The sequence below is a fragment of the Octopus bimaculoides genome, chromosome 1 (genome assembly GCF_046866305.1).
Source record: "Octopus bimaculoides isolate indiv1 chromosome 1, ASM4686630v1, whole genome shotgun sequence".
Lineage (NCBI taxonomy): Eukaryota > Metazoa > Mollusca > Cephalopoda > Octopoda > Octopodidae > Octopus > Octopus bimaculoides.
The window spans coordinates 73,344,960-73,366,518 of record NC_142928.1 but is presented as its reverse complement, the minus strand read 5'-3'; the positions used below and the strand labels follow the sequence as shown (position 1 = coordinate 73,366,518).

Sequence of the window (21,559 nt, the reverse complement as noted above, 5' to 3'; positions counted from 1 at the left end):
CTTTACGTAGTGAAACGTTCAAACACTTGGGAAACATGAATGGGTATTGACTTCACGTTGAAATGATTTAGAAGTAGCAATAAAAATTGCTTATTGAAAAGATCAGTTTCGATGAATGCAATCATTTATGTGTTATGTTTTATATACGCGTATACAGTACTCTTAACCATACGATATGGCTCAAGATGATTTGGCAAATATATTGTCATATATGTGCTATATCTATTAATGTAATATCACACAGAAGAATTGCGGAATATAATCGGTGAATGATGAATGGGAGGAGGCTACATAATAGATGCTGTTCGTTGTTGTTAGGAAAAAAAGCCAGATTAGATAAAACTGTTTTGGCAATTGGTTGAGGGCTGTAAATTAAAAATTTGCAGCCAATAATCTAGATCTTTTCAGGCAAAAATGTCTTTCAGTTATCTTAGTGAACTGAAATTAAAACCATCACGAATCTAACCTTTTATATTAATAAAATGAATTATTATACCGAAAAAACAAAAACAGAGATATGTATTGCCTGTGAATATTAAACTTTCGAGCAACTATATTCGTTGTTTCTGCTAACCTTAAAGCTGCAGACAGTGATGCTGTTTTGTTAGTGATAAAGTACGTTACAATTTATTTTTAAAAATAAAAGAAAGAAAAAGAAAATCAAATCAAATAAATAAAATAAATGAAAAACATAAAGCGCGGAATATAATTTTCCTATACCGCATATCCAAGAAAAAAAAAAAAAAAAAGAAGACAAAAGTAGAAAGAAAAAACTCAATTTTTATTCCGAAGTATAGAATTAGTTCCTACGAATATTTTGTAAGGTTTCATTTCTCTCTAACTTTTTTTGTTTCCTTTTTAGGTCAAACTATAAAACTGATTTACAATCGTATATTTATTCATAAAGCCAGTTTTGTCAGAAAAAAAGAACGAAAACATCAAAAAACAGTTTTCTCGAAATTTACAAACCGTCTGAAGATATTGCCAAATAGCATAAACAACTCTTCATTATGAAATATATTTTTCATCACAAGAGAAACAACGGAATTATCTACGAAACTATAATCTGAACTCTCCCAAAGATTTATTGCTGGAGATGCAGAAATGTATACTCACGTAAGTATGTATGTATGTATGTATGTATGTATGTATGTATGTATGTATGTATGTATGTATGTATGTAAGGTCTCTGCTATTCTTAATTACATATCTGAAGTCTTCCTTGGAATGTAGATAATAAAAGCAATGCCCTATGTTGAACTTGAGAAAGTCTTACATATTATTACCGTTCCACTTACAGATTGAATTTGTAAAGTGCGCGACAGTAGATTTATTTCTTTTTTTGAAAATTCTAGCTTTTCCAGGTTAATTAGACATTTACTAACAAAACCAGGTACGTCAATTATAATTGGTATAAATATGAATTTATAATCTGGGTATAGTAGCTGAATGTCTTGAAGAAGTAATTCATAATTATCCTCTTCCTTTTCGTCGAGATATTCACATAAGCAGGGAAGCTGAACTCTATAACAATAAATAATTGTCTTGCCTGTCCCAAACAACTACAATTGTTTTTTTTTGTTTTGCGTTTGTAGACGTTTTGATGGACATGTTCTACTAATATTCTTTGTGATGTTTATGTATGTTTTCAATAACAAGACTCTCCATATTCCAGGACAGTCTTTTTTCGAATAACATCGTATATTGTTTTAGAGACAACGTCATGTCGCTTTGAGAGGTAATATATTGATGATATCTTTGAACAGCTGCTGCTTACATGTGGTGTCTTCCACGAAAATGTGATATAATCGATATTTTCTGATGCATGTTGGTGTTTGAATGGCTTCACTGCCTCTTTTGTTTATTAGATGTTTGTAGCAAACTCCTACTTTTGGGTTACATGAGTATTGCATTCGAAGAGTGCTGTGATGTAGCGATCAAAAGTCGAAAAAGAGGTTGCACTTCATTTCGATATTAGTGTCATCTTCAAGTCTATGCATGGTGTTTTTCTTTATATATATATATATATATATATATATATATATATATATATATATATATATATATATATATATATATATATATATATATATATATATATATATATATTGAGCGTTTCACATTCAGGTCTTCTTTGAGACATGTTTGTCCAGCGGTTCAAGGGTATTATGGAATGTCGTCAGGAAGAGATTAAGCTCATGAGGAGCTCACGCTGAGTGTTGTTCTCTTCACTTTTCGACCCTAGGCTTATAACTTTATTTTTACTGATGTTGCTTTGCAGGTGCTGTCTGAGAGATACTACACAATATTCGAAATATGTCTACTCATTTCGTCTTACCTTAGGTAAAGCCTATCGATATCACTGTTTCTGTGTAATTTTCCAGCTGATGCCAGGTTATTGCAGGTTTTAATGTCTGTGGGGTGAGTTTCTACTACAAACTGTTAGCTATCCCAAATGTTGGTGTCGCATTGGTGCTGTAAATGTATTGTGTTGTAAGAGAAGAATTTCGACTGCCATATCTTATCCGTGTGATGTATTTTAAACAATGCCCAGATATTCATAGCATTCTTTGTATGGGACAGGAGGTATAGAGAGAAACTTAGTGCTCAAGTTTTGGGTCTGGGTAACTGATTTTTCAAGTCCCACGATCACATGCAAATACTTTTTTTTGTCCAAATTCCATTCCTACATCACTTGAAAATGTTATCTACTCTAGCTGCTTTTTTCTTTTTGGTTTTTGCATTTCAGATAATCTACAAAGAAATTATGGACTTCATTGGTTTCTCTGGCATTTGCAGAGCCTAGCATGTAACCATTGGATTTTTGTAGTAAAAGGATAACAGATTTAGTGTTAAAATAAAAGAATTACCGCAAGACATCGGAGACGACAGTTCTGTTCATATTTGTAAATATGAGGATTATTTTCCAGGTCTTTGTGAGCCTCTCAATGGCAGCAACTACGGAAGCACGTATTTATTCCAAATTCAGAGACTTCAGCAGCCACGAGTTGGAAATAGAGTCTAATGCATACCTATAATCAAGCAACACTGTGATAAGTCTTCTGCAGTGTTACCTTACTTTATACAAAACTTGTTCGGTACATTATCGCTCTTCCTCCCTCTCATTTTACTGCACATCAGTCACTATATTGATGAACTCAAAATGATCTTGAAAGAAATGGTCGAGACAGCTTGCATAAAGCTTGTACATAATGTTTAGGCAAGCTATGGGCCTATAACTCTCTGCCAAATCGGTGGCTTTATTCTTGGTTGCAAGATCTGTCCGTGCTAGAGTAAGCCAATTTGGTGTGTCAGTCAGGCGTCCCATAGTTTTTTTTTATCAATATGCATATTGAAGGCTTTCTGTAGAAAATCAGATTTTTGTATCAGTATCCATCTATTAGGTCTCTTCCAGCAGCTTTCCTATTATCCGGTTTGCCTGCATGCAGCTTTGGTGAAGTTCTCAGATTCAAATGTGCACATGTTACTGTGGACATTATTCTTTCCTAACTGCATTCTAGTTGCAATCTCTCTTTTCGCTCCAGATCTTAGACCAGAAAATTTAAGATCACTTAGCTCTTGTCGCAAGCTTCACATATTAGAAACTTTCATTAATTGATATTACGCTCTACAATCACCTCATATGTACCCTAAGGCATAAATATACTGAGTGGTTATCAGTATCGTTATACCTGACTGAAATCATAAGTTCAACAAAAGAAATTTGTCCATATGTTTACATTTCTTGAAAATTTCTGATCTAGAATTTAGTTGGTCCGTAGGGTTCTTAGATCTAAACAAAACATGCGCCTCTTTCATCCATTAGCGTATGGTTTGCAGTTGGCCTTCAGATTCCAGATATGGCTAGCTAACTTTGTGGCTTTCTTCTTTTGTGTTTCCTTATTTTGGAGCAATGCTGTGACTTCGGCTTTATAAACTACTGAATTGATCATGTATGCCTGGTCAAGTGGACAAGTTTCTCGGTTTGGACAGTTGTAATTGTATCTATGGTTGCCTAGGGTAATACAGAAAAAGTTTTAATAGACGTTCATTAACGGTTTTATAGAACTGCAGCCTCGATATGAAAAAAAATCACACTAAGTTGACATAAAGCACCCACTCGAGTTGTAACTGTCTAGACCCAGAAACTGTCTCATTCGATCAGATATGCACGATTGGCTTAGTGGTTTATGAGGTGAAGTCGCAGAATTGCTGCAAAATAAGGAAACCCAAAAGAAAATTACATTAGTATATGCAAAGGTAATTTTAGAAGAAAAAAAAAGAACAAGACAAGACACGCAAATCATCTATGTTCTTTCCAACACGTGAATAAGAAGAAAGCTACGAAGTTAACTAGTCACATCTGAGATTGATTGAGAGCTGCGCACTACGCACCATTAAGTGGAGCATCGGCGAGCGATTACCGCCATACATTAATGGATCTAAGAAATGCAGGCTTTGATTAACTGAAAGAGCTCTTATTTCTTTTAAATATAAAAACCTACAACATTTCAGATCTGAAATTTTTAATAAATGTAAACATATGGATAAATTTCCTTCTTGAACTGGAGAAGACTCTCTCCGGATTTGACATGCAGTCTCAGAGAGTTTGACTCCCCGACCCCGCCGTTGAATTAATTCAATTTGTGCCAACATTATTAATCCTAATTCGAACGGGAAAAAGGTCGTAACGCTTGATTTTCTTTTACTATTCCATTTTTCTTATTCCATTATTTGAATTTTTCTTATTGCACTTTTTCCTATTACCTTACTATTCTCCGTCCTTGCATCTTCTCAGAGACCAGCGTCCTCTGTCAATTTTCATCATGAAAAGCCATGTTATGTAATTTGTTGAGAAAGATTGCTTGAAAACATAAGACATTATACAAGCTTTGTAGCTTATTGTATTTTCATAGTATGAAACTAATAACAGCTCGAACTTAAATACTAGGTATATTAAATGATATTTATCTCTCTCAGGATAGAGTATATTTTTGTTGATCCCATTAATAACAGAGCAGTAAATTATATATATGCGTGTGTGTGTGTGTGTGTGTGTGTGTGTGTGTGTTTATCTATCTATATATAGATAGATATAGATATATGTATGTTTACATACACACATACATTTGTACATACATTCATACGCACTCACATATATAAATACTAGAATAGACTGTGTGTAGCATATGACTAAAGCTTATAATAAAATATTGTATTCTGTATGAAAAGAAATAAATTGTGACACATGCTAGTCAATTATTTATTCTATAAACTGTAAACGAAGTCCTTTATATGTGAATAATACCATTCTATCAGATGGCAGATGTAGTTGAAAGATATCTATCTACTATCGACATAACGATTGCTATCAGAATAATTTTCTAGAAACGGTAGTCAATTTAGAAGAGGAAATTACGTAATTGAAATATATTCAGAGCGTTCCATGTTTATATTACATATTAGGATTTTCACTGGAACATTCTAGTAATGCTATTGTTGTTAGTTAATACATAACTAGGAAAAAGTTTATTCAATATGTAACTTGAAAATGGCATTCTACTAATTTAATGGATTTCTCCGAAGTATTAGTGATGTAGAAGTGAAGTGGCTACAAATGATGATCAGAACGTTCAACAAATCAACGACGCAGTATATCAAAGGATCTTTTCATCGAAAACCTTCTTGCTTTCATCCATTTTTACTTTATCTGACTTAACAAATGTCAATATATGTAGATAAAAGAAGAGACTAATGTCACAACGAAACTACTCAGCTCACGTGAAGGTGAATTTCAATTATCGGTTACTGCAAGTTTATTTTAATTGCAGTGCAACACCCTTTAAACAATAAGCGGCTTCTGCGTAATTAACCGACCAGTCAGAAATGACAGTCAAATTCCTCTCAAGTCACAGTGTTGTTTAAAAAGTGAAGGACGCATTCGAAAATGTAGTACTAGGTACACAAAAGGACTCGATAGTCACGGTTGGAACGACTTCGCTAATAGGCCTCTTCGATTAGGAATGATATGAGGATAAACAACATACATTAACAACAATAAGAATAAGTGTCATCTAATGAAATACTTGCCATCTATATATATTTATATATAGATATACGTATATATATATATATATATATATATATATATATATATATATATATATATATATATATATGTGTGTGTGTGTGTGTGTGTGTGTGTGTGTGTGTGTGTGTGTGTGTTTGTGTGTGTGGTGTGTGTGTATGTGGTGTGTGTGTGTGTGTGTGTGTGTGTGTGTGTGCACGCGCGTGTGTGTATGTAGTATAATACTCAAAAGCATAGAGTACAATGTAGAATTTTGGTTATTTATTCATATTATGACAGTCACATAACCTGTTGTGCTTCTTTCGAATTTCAGCATCATCTTGATAGTCATGAGGGAAACTAATTTGAAAAGTCAAGAATTCCTCAAAATTGACTGTAATTAACGGAAGGACAGTCTGATTGTCTCTGGAGAAAAGAGGAAGGCTGTGGACATATGTTTTTGATTAGATGTCATGCATACATACGTACATACACACGTACTTACATGCATACATACATACATACATACATACATACACACAGAGACACTTACACATGCATACATATACACAAAGAGACGGACAGGCAAAAAATACATACACATTCACATAAACACACCGAGGAGGGAATAATAAGGAACAGAGATATTTGTTCATTTCCCGTATTACAGTACTTTGATCCTTTCTATGTTCTGAAATGGCATCCTAAAGGGGCATAATAAAATATCTAACAGTAATCTATCTTAAACCAAACTTCAAAAAATATCACTATGGTTTCTTTTTGTAATATATTTTGGGTGAGATGCAGGGAGAAAACTGTTTAGGTAATTGCTTCAAACTGTTAGATAGCTAGTATAAAATAATAAGTTGATTGAATCGTTTGACCGACGGAAAAATATCTGGCAGTTATTTTTATGTCTCTTTATGTTCTGAGTTCAAATCCTGTAGAGATCAACTTTGTCTTTCGTCCTTGAAGGAGTTGAAAAAATAAAGTACCCGTCCAGGACTGGTGTATATAATCTCAACTTACCCTCAACCAAATAAAACTACAGTCCATCTTCTTTTGGTTTTCGACAAAAAGTCAAAATTTTAAAGAAGATTGAAGGAATTTTCGATATAGTTCGATGAGAATATGTAACATTTGTACCTTTATCAAAAATATAAATGTACATGGCGTGAATTGTCAAGGTAGTTTTGCTAATTTCTTTAGACTAAGTCCAAAGATTTTTTTCTTTTTTTTTTCACTAAGGATCGTAATAGTCAATTAAAAATAATGCAACGCATTAAACTATCTATTTAACCTACTGTGTGATTCGAAAATCCTTGTAGATTCCGGCCGCATTAAAAGTCAGAACGTAAAGGCAAAAGCAACTAGAGACAAGAGCAATTACAGACAAGAGCAACAAAAGGCAAGAGCAACTAAAAGCAAGAGCAACTAAAGACAAGAGCAACTAAAGGCAAGGGCAACCACATTCAGTCTGTTAATGTACAGCGAGTACTGTAGTTTGCACCAACTGACCATCTTGAATTTCATTCTTGATAGTAATACAGCTGGTACAGAAAATTGTATCGACCCACACTATATGTGGTTGTTGTTTAGCTACAGTTAAATAGGTAGCTGTCACATCTTTTAAGCAGTATCCAAGACCATACTGTCTTATCTATACGTTGAATTTGGTGATGTGAGTGAGATTTGCTTGCAATATTGAGCAGATTGCTTACAATAATTGTCCAACATGTTCATATGTATTTTAATAACTTGACAATAATAATTTGGTCAGTGGAACTTTTACTTTGCCTTTCATTCAAATGACACAACAGAACAAATACCAATAACATGTCGAGGTAACTCAGTGGGTCCAATAACTTGGTGATTATTTAAGGAGGAGGTAAAAAGCAAAACAGAAGAAACACACACACGCACACACACACGCACACATTCGTAAACACGCACGTACATGCAACCACACACACACACGCACGCACACATGCTCGTACACACGCACACATTCGCAAACACGCACCTACATGCAACCACACACACACACACGCACGCACAAACAAATAGCCTAGCATCGTTAAAATTTGTTTATTTGCTAGTCTAATAAGAAACATATTTTACGTCTCATAAATCTGTCTATTTTTAAAACCAAACACGCCTAAAAGATACTTATATATCTGTGTTGATGTGGTCATGTATAGTTCTATATGTATCGGTATATATATATATATATATATATATATATATATATATATATATATATGCATTAAGAGAGAAAGAAAAAGAGAGAGTAAGAGAGGGAGAGAGACACAGATATATATATATATATATATATATATATATATATATATATATATATATATATATATATATATATATATATATATATATATATATGCATATATATATGTGCAAGTTTGAAGAAAGTTATATTTTATAATATGAGTAATCCATCATTAACGTACTTCACATAAAGATGCGGGAGTTCTCTTTTTGATGCAGGAAATGAAATCGAAACGATGCATTTAATATGGTAGCAAACTTCCTTTTGATCGCCATGTAGAGGGGAAAAGTAAGAAAAAAAGTAAGAAATTTCTTAAAATGTTTGGAAATATATATATATATATATATATATATATATACACACACACACATAGGGTGCGATAGGTAAATTGTCACCATTTTATACTTTGAATTTCGCGCATGCGCATTGTTTTTGATTTTGTCGACCACACAGTATAGTAGTATCAGTTAAGCACCTCCTATGAGAAAAACAACACCATAACGCAATTCACTCTGCCAGAAATTTAGGAACGACATGTTGTACTGTTTGGCATTTGCGCTGGAGGCTCCAATACGGACATTTCAGACTGTTTGGGTGTCAGTACGTTGAGCTGCCGTGTCCCCAAAACATGTACCGAGAGTGATAAAACTCAAGCATCTGGCCAACATCATGGCTTTTGGAGCGATCACTAGTGATGGTGACATTATGCCTCCAGTCATCTTCCCACACGGCCTCAGATTCAACACGGAGGCCTACATCAAGTGCCTGGTGGAGGTAGTGCTGCCTTGGGTCGGCAGGGTGGCTGCTGAAAGACCCTATGTCTGGCAACAGGACTCTGCACCATGTCATACAAGCAGGAGAACCCAGTCATGGCTGTCAGACAATTTCTATGACCACATCACCCCTAACACCTGATCACCTAACTCCCCTGACTGCAACCCCGCTAATTATTATGTGTGGGGCGCAGTTGAGCGAGAGACCAAGAAAACTTGTAACACCAAAGATGAACTGAAGGTAAGGATTATGGCAGCATTCACGAACTTAAACCACCCAGAAGAGTTGCAGGAGATCTCGAAGTCGTCTGGAGGCCGTGGTTGAAACCAATGGCGATTTCATTGAATAAATTTACTCTTTAGTATTTCAAGATATTTTTATATAACTTTGATAAATATATCTGTTAAAATGAGATGTTAGTCTTATTTAAATTTTTGAGTAATTTAGATGACAATTTATTCACTGCACCCTGTATTATTCTGTATTGTGTGTGTGTGTGTGTGTGTGTGTGTGTGTGTGTGTGTGTGTGTGTGTGTGTGTGTGTGTGTGTGTGTGTGTGTGTGTGTGTGTGTGTGTGTGTGTGTGCGCGTGCGTATTTATGTATGTTTAAATGATACTTACCAGTAACAAATTTTAGAACAATTGTATCGTCAGATGGTACAAAGTTTCGGTCAAACACAATATGTATTTCGAATGGTTGACCACGACGAAGTATGAGATTTGGCAACTCATATTGGTTGGTTCTGTGTCCATAGCGGTTGACATTTCGTTGTAAATCAACTGAACGTGGCCTAAGTTGTCCCTCTGTGAAAATAAGTCAAATGAAATGTGGTGTAGTAATTATTAAGGAAAGCATGATATATATTTACATAGTGAGATATAGAGTACAAAAATGCTTTATAAATTATGTATAAGGCGTTATATATGAAAAAAAAAAGTCAATTGTGAATCGTGACCAAATATCCCTTCTAAAACTGTGCCAAGGCTTCGCTAATTGTTTTAGGTGCCTATGTAGTCGCGAGTTGACATGGATATCCTCTAGACCCTTCTACCCTAACAAGTAGAACATCGAAAACGTGACAACTGAAGAGAGGAGGGGAGAGAGAGAGACAGACAGACAGATAGAGAGACAGTGACCTAGAGAGGGAGAGAAAGGGAGGGAGAGAAAGGGACGGAGAGAAAGGGAGAGAGAGAGAGAGAGTGAAAAGAGAGATAGAGCTGCACCAGCACTCGGTTAGTATTCATTACAGATGAGTAAACTGGAGCAACATGAAATGAAGTATCCTGCTCAAGGACACAATGCATTACTCGGTCTAGGAATTGAACCACAATCGTGCGATCAACATTAATCCACACACTTTCACAAAGAAACGTAGACAAGATTACTCAATGGAATCGAACTCCGCGTCTTCAGTAGACCATGATACAGCTACATGAAAGAGACCTACGAAGATGTTTTATGTAGCTAGAGATTTTACATTACATTAATACAAAGGTAAGGACGAGAAGCCTCTGCGTATTTGTTCCATCTGCTAGAAATAGCAACCAAATCCCCTTCCAACTGCACACATTTACCTAACGAAAAATGAAAGGAGATATTATTGCAGCTTGTAGTCCTCGATGTCACACAGACTGAGACTTGCCCGGTGACTGCTCCTAGGGCTAAAAAAACAGCAAGTACATTAATATTGGTTTAAAATTTTGGCAGAAGAGCAGCAATTTCGGAGAAGGAGTTAAATGGATTACATCAATCCCAGCGTTTGACTGGTACTTATTTTAATGACCTCGAAAGAATGAAAGGCAATCGACCTTGGCTAATTTTGAACTTAGAATGTGAAGACAAGCGAAATGCCGATAAGTATTTTTTCTGGTGTTCTAATGATTCTTCCAACTCACTGCCTTTTCAAGGACATTAACATTGAGATGTACACTGAACCACAAGAGAAACGCGATTTCTTCAAATGTCATTTTTATATGGTAAATTCTGAAAATTTATTTCGGAGATGTAAGTGTAAATATTTCAAGACATACTGGTTCATGCCCTTCTTCGCGTATCACCATAGCCACGTGATGCTCCCTCCTATACGGCCAGGATTATCATAAAGTTCCTGCGTCTGCATAACATCAGAACCATGCCGTGACCGGCTCTCAGTCCTGATTTGAACCCAATTGAACACCTGTGGGATTAAATCGAGGGACGGCTCAACCAGGTGGTCCCAAGGCCGACAGCTCGTGTGGAACTGGAGGCAGCTTTCCTCGGGGTGTTGGCACAGGTGCCAATAACTTTTGTGAAGCGCCTCAGGCACTCCATGTACCGACAGTGTAAGCCGTTTTGAACACCCAGGGAGGATGTACACAGTATTGAACATGTCATGCCCTACAATCTTGATGTGCTGGATCCGCCCACTACCAGAACACATGACAACGACCCATTAACTTTATCAGATTTATCAAAATTGAAACATAGTTCACAGTCACACGTTTCTTTTGCGGTCCAGTGTATATTTTCATCATTGAATCAGCATAGGATTACAACACAAAAGTTTTAAAATCATTTTCTAAAAAAATGATTTAATTTGTTAAAAATACACAAATCTGACTGGCGTTTTGTAATCTATTATATTGCATACTAATGACAGTTATGTGAGCTTGAAAAAACAAAGTGTCAAATGCAGACTTTTTGGAGCCAAATATTTTTTATTAACTTTTGTATATTTGAAAAGTAAATTTCCCACTTGGAACTATATTTAATATCTCGAATTTAGGAAATAATAAAAAAGTACTTCAAGTCTCTTGCACAAATCTCTTCAAATTTTTTTGAAAGAATATGATTTCTTCGATTAATATATTTAACGGCAACTAAATTCGTAGCGAAACTAGTTCTTACCGAAAAAACAAAACAAAAAATAATCGAGCAAGAGAAAATGATAGATATGTGGAGGCACATGGCTTAGCGGTTAGAGTTGCGGACTCGCGGTTGAGGGATCGTGGGTTCGAATCTCAGACCAAGCGATGTGTGCGTTTATGAGCGTAACACGTAAGCTCTACGCAGCTCCGGCAGAAGGTAAGGGCGAACTTCTGCTGACTCTTTTGACGCAACTTTCTCTCACTGTTTCCTCCTGCATCTAGCAGCTCACCTGTATCGGACCGGCGTCCCTTATGAGCCAAGCATGGCTCCAGAAGGAACAAACAGCAACAAGTAACAGATAGACATTCCATTAATGGTAACGGTCTTTCAAGCTAAGTATGACGATAAAATTCATTGTAGTAAAATGTGCTTATTTAAATTAAAGTGTATGCTTTCTCTCAAATGAAGGTGAGTTTTAATGATAAACTTACCCTATCTTTCTGCTTGAACTTTAAAATATGACTAAAAATGCAAACAAAAAATTACTTCTTTCAGTTCACTCGAAAACGCAAATAAACCATTCGCCGATTTTGGTTTAAAATTTTGGGACAAGGCCAGCAATTCTGGGGCCGGGTTAAGTCGATTACATCGACCCCAGTTTTCAACTGATATTTATTTTATCAACCACGAAAGATCGAAAAGCAAAGTCAACCTCGGTGGAGTTTGAACACGGAACATGGAGACGGATGAAACGCCACTCAGCTTTTTACCCGGCGTGCTAACGTTTCTGCCGGCTCGCTGCGTTAGACCAATCTCTTATATTGCGCTATAATTCCGAAATTTTCAGCAAACTAAAATTTTAGGATATTGTAGTGCCAGCTGGATATTTTAATGACTCATTACAGTACGGTGTTTGGAAATTGTAGTCAAGACATTTAACCTCACATTGGCTTTGTAGCTAGATGATGAATGAGTATTTTGTTAGCTTAAAGTATTACATTTAGGCAGGAGCAAAGCAAGCTACATTACAAGACAATGAAGTTGTAAGTCATGTCTTGGAAATCCAAAGGATTATAGGGATCATCATAATAGCTCTTCATTCTAAAATTAAACTTTTTCCCAATTTATTTGAAGTGGTAACATTGAGAGCAGATTTGTTTGGAGGGATATTTACATATATAAATTCTAATTGAATATATGCACAGCTAATTCATCAAGTATCCCTTTTAAATATCATTGTAAGTCTCTAGCTATAGGCTCTGATGTTTGTCATTAAGCAATGACCCTATTTGATGACGAACCGTCGAATTTTTATAGGGAGATCCCAGATGTAAACAGAATAACGACAGTCACTTTGTAGGTAACAGGAAGAGAATACGCAATGAAGATCTGGAGATGACGAAAGACTGATGCTTGCTATGGAGTGATAAAGCTTTCCTTCCCTCTGTACCTCACATTTATGCTACCCACTCTAACTTCTTCTTTCTTTCTTTCTTTCTTTCCTTCTTTCTTTCTTTCCTCCTTTCTTTCTTTCTTTCTTTCCTTCTTTCTTTCTTTCTTTCTTTCCTTCTTTCTTTCTTTCTTTCCTTCTTTCTTTCTTTCTTTCTTTCTTTCCTTCCTTTTTTCTTTTTCTTTCTTTCTTTCTTTCTTTCCTTCCTTCCTTTTTCTTTCTTTCTTTCTTTCTTTCTTTCTTTCTTTCTTTCACACACATACGCACACAAAAAAACATGCACGTACTTTCTCACCCACCTCTCTTAGATGACTTAGTTTATTCAATATATTGTGAAAAAAATGTAGTTATTGAACTTCTTCATTTAAAAATATGTTCGGAAAATTGATATACGGTTTCAATTTCAAGTACCATAGAAGGTGTAGCAGTGTTTCGCTAAATGTTTTACTTTTAAATTTGCTTATATTTATTCAATTTTCAGGTGTTAAGCTCCATGACTGTAAATTTTCTTTATGTTAAATATATATATATATATATTCAGATTATGCAACAGAAGCAGCTTTATAACGTAAATGCTATTACCACATACTTAACGTGCAGGTGTTGTTTAAACGCCAGAAACCGCGATTTATAGTCCGGAAAACATTCATTAAAAAACATATAGTGTTAAAAAAAATAGTATACTACAGAAACCAAATCGTCCCAGAAGTGAACACGAGGGTGGTAGAGACGTATTTTGCCGTAATTGTTGTTTATACGAAATCTCTGAAGTATATACAGATAGTGAAAAAATTACTGAATTTATAATCCGAATTTATTCTAGTTTTGCAGCACCTTTACAAATTAGCAAATATTTTTTCACACTATCTGTATTTACTACAAAATTTCAATTTCCCTTCGGAAGTGACATGAGTGCCTAGTGTTTATAAGCTGAATTCACGGAGAAATACGTATCTATCGCTCTCGTGTTTATTTCTGGGTCGATTTCCATTCGCTTACTATATGTCAAGTGCAAAAGAAGAAAGGATGTCAACTTTTAATGTTCAAGGGCAAGCTTACCAATTAAAAGCTGGTTCGTTTTAACCCCTACCTAATGAAAAACCAAAGCGCAGTACTCTAGCTAGGCCGGGTGCTTCAGCTTGGGAACTCATATTTTTTGACAAGAGAAACATATTCCTTTGTAAGTCTACAAACTATTATGATAATGAATAATCGCACATATCAATTCATAACACAGAAGGTGAACCGAGTAAAGTGAATCCAACATTTTACTGGAATATATTCTAACTGTGGTAAAATAAAAGTAAATTTGAACGTGGAGCTAAGGAAAGTGAAACTAAACTCTGAAACAGATTGAACTCCAATGATAACAATTTCCATAGATCTTATGAACTCCATAATGATTTCTAATATTGGTGTAATACCATACCAAACGACTTTTGGGTGCTCAGTCAATTAAATAATGGCTAGACTATTACTCAGTTTATTGACACCAGTATGATAAATGTAAAAGTCTACTCCGAGAGGATTTAACTACAACGTAAAGAGATGTAACTAAATACTGGAAGCCATTTTGCCAGGCTCACAATTTTTCTGTGCGCATTCATATACACATCTATTTCTGTCATGGTGAGAATTAACTTACTAACTTCCACAGCTTAGAGTGGGAATATTAGATAAACAAGCACGAAATAAATCCAAATAAAGATGAAATTCTCCTCTAAATCTGGAGTCATTTGACAAATATTTAGGGTATACCATAAGCTATCGAACGGTTTCAATAGCAGTATGTGATAAATGTGATTCAGTTTTAATAAAAGAGATACTGAAATGCTAAACAGAATCATTAATGGAACATTCAAATGATGATTTTGATGATGATGATGATGATGATGATGATGATGATGATGATGATGATGATGATGATGATGATGATGATGATGATGATGATGATGATGATGATAATGATGATGATGATGATGATGATGATGATGATGATGATGATGATGATGATGATGATGATGATGATGATGGAAGCAGGGACATAAAATATATGAAAGGAAACAATAAGGAAGGTAACAGGATATATGGCAATATATCATGTGCCAGTGGCTATGAATGACATGAGAAAGAGAATTAAGGAATGAATAATCTTTTTGCTGAAGAGAAAATAACAAATACTGTTTAAGCATTGCAGAAAATGTGTGAAGAAGCGAAAGACATGGAACAACATGATATAGGAAGAGACAGATAATGGAGTTTGAAAAAATATCGATTTTTAAAAAAAATAGTTTGTCCTGAACGCTTGGAAATATGTAGGAATGGATATGATTATTAGATCGACCCCAATATGTTTTCTACCTATTTTATCGACCCCAGAAGTTAGAAATGCGAAGTCGAGTCAGAGCGTAGAGTGTTGAAATTAGATACTGTAAAGCTTTCAGCCAGGCTCTATACTGTTTTAACAAATTCCCAAATGAATAGAGGATACGTCCACTAAATCATATAGTAATTGTTTTCGGTGAAAAACCTTTATTGCTTAACAGTGTAAATCATCATAATAATAATAATAATAATAGTAATAATAATAATAATAATAATAATAATAATAATAATAATAATAATAATAATAATAATAATAATAATAATAATAATAATAATAATAATAAGCAAAAAGGATGTAAACATGGATCCTGTGGTGTAAAGATCAGCTACTCATCAATAAGATGATCTTAAAAGGTTGTCACAAGCGACACAAAAACTTGTCAATAGCCTGGATGGACTGTAAAAAGGCTTTTGACAGCCTACCACATAGCTGAATTAAGAAATGTTTGGAAATGTAATAAATAGCACCTACCCTACGATACTTTTTGCCTGTAAGTATGAGATCACGGAGAACCACACTGACGTTGAACAGTGACAATGAATCTCTTAATGCTGGAGATGTAAGAATTTCATGTGACATTTTCCAGGGTGACTCTCCATCACCACTCCTCTTTTGTCTAGCCTTAATACCTCTTTCGAAATTGCTCAATGATGTACATTACAGTTATAAAATGTTTGATAAAAATATAAATCATCTCATTTACATGGATGAGTTAAAGCTCTTTGCAAAAAATAACCAACAACGCAAGGGCTTACTAGCGATTGTTAAACAATTCAGTGATGACATCAGGATGCAATTTAGCCTCGATAAATGTGCAAAAGCTACCTTTATCAAAGGAAAAATGACAGAAGCATCTAACGTTAACCTTGACCAGCAGAATGTCATAAAAGAGTTAGAACCAGTGGAGAGCTACAAATACCTATGAGTATTTGAAAGGGACAGAATCAAACATTCAGTGATGACGAAAAGGATCAGAAAAGAATGTTATCGCAGGGTAAGAGCAATACTAAAGACACAGCTGAATTCAAGAAACAGGATCGAAGCGATCAATACTTTAGCCATACCAGTCGTGACTTACAGTTTCAATATCATTAACTGGTCAATTACTGAAATATGTAATCTTGACAGAAAAATACGAAAATTGTTGACAATGCATAGAATGCACCACCCTAAGGCAGATATAGAACTTTACCTACCAAGAAAAGAGGTTGGCTGTGCACATTTACAATTGGCATTAACAATGAAGATTACCACAATTGGCCTAGACATCTACCTGAGAAACTCTGAGGACTGGATGTTAAAACTTGTCTCAAAACATGAAAACAAGAAAGCATCACACTCAGTAACAAAACAGGCAAAGGAATATATAAGTGAATTCCAAATACAACAAATTCCAGAATTTGACTTACTAGAAACAAGCAGAGAAGAAGCTAAGCGTATGAAAACTCGTGCTAAAACTGCTGCCTTAGATATTCTTACCGATAAATGGCAAGTAAAACCTCTCAATGGCAAATTACAAAGAGAGCTAATAATGCGATGTTGACAAAGCCCTTAATGGCTAATGGCTTCTGGCTTAAAATCAGAAGCACAAGGGCTTATCATAGCAGCCCAAGATCAATGCATACCTACAAGAAACTACCAGGCCAGCATATTAAAAAACGGTAGCTTCCCAACATGTCGTGTATGTCAACAACAAAATGACACAATTGATCGTGTTGTCTCCATGTGCAGTCTACTTACACCTACAGTGTAACTTAACAAGCATGATAGAGCTGCGCAATATATTCACTGGGTAATTTGCAAAAACCTGGACCTGCCCCATGATAAAGACTGGTGGAAACACAAATCACCTCCAGTACTTAAAAATGATCACATCTCATTCTTCTGGAACTTCACCATTCACACTGACAGAACGATAGATGTCAATAGGCCAGACATTATATTGAAAGACTTCAGACAAAAATCATGCCTCCCTATTGATATGACTGTCCCAATCGATATAAATGTATCTGTCAAAACCTACCAAAAACTTGAAATAAAAATTAGCAAAATGTGGAACCTCAAGGCTAAAACAATACCTGTTGTTACAGGTGCCCTAGTAAATGATAGCAAAAGGGGTTGATTGCTACATAGCTCAGATACCAGGAAACCCCAAAATCGCAGAAATTCAAAAGATAGTGCTCATGAGAAATGCCCATATTCTACGTAAAATACTCAAATTTTAAAACAAACTGATAATTTTCTTATGTTTTCTTAAATATTCTCTAGATCAATACTTTGTACAAAACCAAATATAAAAACCAAATATGACACCCTAGGCATAACACCAACATGAAGTTCTAACTTGTTGTCTGTTGAGGTCTCTGGGATAGACTTGGAGCCAACTTGTACAAATGCAGAGCAAAAGTCAAACATAAAATATTAATAATAATAATAATAATAATAATAATAATAATAATAATAATAATAATAATAATAATAATAATAGTAGTAGTAGTAGTAGTAGTAGTAGTAGTAGTAGTAGTAGTAGTAGTAGTAGTAATAATAATAATAATAATAATAATAATAACAATGATGATGATAATAATAATAATAATAACTAACCGAGGTAATATAATATAGGTTATAAGAAAATGTCATATTAGGGGTATGCAGGATGGAAGTGTTAATATGATAATTGGGAGGAAACAACGCGTTAAAAGGAATAGAAGGGAATTCACATGACAACAGATTACGATTAAACATCATAAGTTGTAATGAGTCTAAAGTATTTACGCAAGAACTTGGATAGAAAGTAGTGTAGCAGTATGTTGAATATCCTGAATACAGAAAATAAATGCAGTATGTCATTATGTCACATAGTTAACGAACTATACTGGACAGCACGAAAATTAATAATTTATGCATGAACTTTAAATACAACCAATTGAAAAGAAATGATTGGAATACAGACTTGACATTTGAAATTACATCCAAACGGAACATATGGACTTCTGATATAACTCGTTCTACTACTAATATGCTACATGAAAAGAAAACCAATAAAGACATGAAATATATATGGCGTATATTTATTTCCTGCGTTATATCGATAATAGATAAATCTCTGGTTTAATTTCAGATCAATAACAAATGAATATAAAACAATAGATTGCGACACTTGAATGTATGTCAAGTTATTGTTAATACAAAACAAAAACTAAACAAGAAAGAATGAGAAAACGGGAGTTAATTTCTTACAAACTTACATGATTGTTTTCAATTTTAATTCAAGAGCTCACTCGACACGCTTATGATACTTCAGCTCGATTGAAACAACTTCCTATTATATAGCTGACATATGTAAACTCTTAAGCTCTGTCAAGAACCAAAAGCTTTTCAAACTAAGCCAAGCAAGAAATATTTTCTTAGAAGATTCTACCAAATAAGAAGATTAAATCAAAACTATGTTTTTCTAGTAGATTGTAAACTGCGTTTTGATGTTAGCAGTCAGTTAGAATAAACATATTTCCAATAATTAAGTGGATTATTAAAGGAAAGAGTATTGCTAATATCATAACAGGCATTTGAATTTATGACACGTCATGTTGTTGTGTAACTAATATATTCAGTCATAAGCTCAATATAGTCAGGTAGATTTGGTTGGAATGATTGACACAGTGTACTCTAACCTAAAGCTCACATTGGTATTCTTATTGTATTAGTATTCTTATTGTTTTTAAATTCATAAATCAAAAGAGAAGCTGTACTCAAGCGTTTGTAGACTCCCCTATATTAGTACGGTCGATGCAGTCGGTATTGCCTGAACATCAGTAAGTCAACGTCTCTAAGAGAATCGTAGGAAGAGAAGGTATTTCTGCGGGCTGCAGCTTTCGGAGAACTGATTGGACAAAACATTGTAGGATTGCACCCTTCTTTTATCCTTTACTTGTTTCAGTCATTTGACTGTGGTCATGCTGAGACACCGCCGTAAGAAATTTTTAGTTGAATGCTTCGACCCCAGTACTCATTTTTTTTTAAAGCATGGTACTTATCCTCTGGGTCTCTTTGGCCAAAGCCGCTAAGTTCTGGGGGACATAAACATACCGACACTGGTTGTCAATTGGTGGTGGTGGAAACAAAGACACACACGTTGACACGTACATATAAATACACACACACACACACACACACACACACACACACACACACACACACACACACATATATATATTTCACCCCTAGAATTCCAAAATAGCCAGTAGTGTTCTTATGGTATGCTACCAATTCTAGTTTTAGGTACTCCTCGTGTGTGAAAATAAAAAAAGTAAAAAGTAAAAGAGTCAAAAGGAAGAATAAGTACAGTTAGGTAGCTTTTTAATCACTACAAATGTTTCGATACATACAGATCCTCGTATATACAGGATTTAAAGTTAAGTTTAAATTAAATTGTGTAACGATTTATCTGTATAAGATCTATATGTATCTCCTCAGGCGATGCTCAGTTGCTGTCTACGCAATTAAATCTAGATTTCCTTGCTACAACATCCATGGCTTCTTCTTTACTCAGTATGAGTTTGTTATCACGTTCGACACGAGTTGCAATGTGCACGTTGTCTGTTTATTTCTTCAGTTTCAACATGTTATTCTGCACATGCCAAACTGTACCATTACGCAAAATACATTCATCTATTAGCTCATACTTATACAATCACTTACACACCGATATACCATATATCACTGAGTGTTTTCATATATACACACATACACACATACACACACACATACACTCACACGCAGAAGTTTTATCGTTGAGATTGTTCCTGTTTCTTTCACCTTTGAGGTACAGAAAGTGAGAGTAATCAACCAGTCTACTTCTAGCCACTTTCTATAAATTGGAATAAATTTCTCCAGAGACAGAAAAATATTGAAAATTTTACAAGAGTAGAAGCCAGGTATAGAGTGTATTATTTTAGTCAAATGTCTGCAATAATCGATTTGCTGGAGTTGAATGATGACTGGGTGCACATGTTACGAGGACAGGTAAAGACGGAGAGATTGAGAAGAGTGTTATTGCATGAGCTTGGAAATTGTCATTGGAAAAATCTGAAAACCAACTAAAATAGTAAGATACTAGTGAGTTACACCGTGCATTATAAGGAGTTTTGGAATGGCAGAAAGGATAAAGTGACCCTTTTTTCATCATAATTTTAAAGTTCATATTAAGCTGTTTGTATTGTGTTCAAGTACTTCCTGTATCATTATTAAAGAAAATTGTTGGAAAGTCACTTTGAAAAAAAAAATCCAAAAAACTGGCTGCTACTGAAATATTGTTCTTCGTTTGATAAGAAACGTTCAGTTTTTTTAAACACTTAAACTAACTGCGTTATAGATAATGTTCTTTCGCTCAGAATACAATTGCAAAAAGTATATTTTCTAAGTATTTATTATATTAGTAGGATATCTAATTGTATGATTAGATTCAGGTAGGCGTTATGCTGTTGTTAAATCTCTTGTATGAAATGTCGAACTTCACATACACGTCACATTTTTATGATAGCATCCAGTCGTATGATAAGCTCTAAACAATACTGTCAGACGCAGAATAACCGCATTTATTTGCAGTCAAGCGAAGAAATCGAATAAACAGTAAACGCAGGTCTTTAGTATGCGGTAAGCGTGAGGGGTAGATATTGGACGCTTAATTCAACACTATAAAAATTTAAAAAAACAAGATGGCATCAGTGTCTCTCTTATACACAATTAATATA

General features: G+C 34.7%; 1 protein-coding gene across 6 annotated transcripts in view; it reads right to left on the bottom strand.

Annotated features, from left to right (window-relative positions):
• Positions 1–21,559, bottom strand: part of LOC106871880 (protein-glutamine gamma-glutamyltransferase K) — a 426,022-nt gene that overhangs the window by 65,385 nt on the left and 339,078 nt on the right. For all 6 annotated transcript variants that reach the window (XM_089352317.1, XM_052967482.2, XM_014918634.3 and 3 more), the window contains one exon: positions 9,747–9,929. In XM_089352317.1, the coding sequence (XP_089208443.1) occupies positions 9,747–9,929 (183 nt within the window). The remainder of the gene's footprint in view (positions 1–9,746; positions 9,930–21,559) is intronic.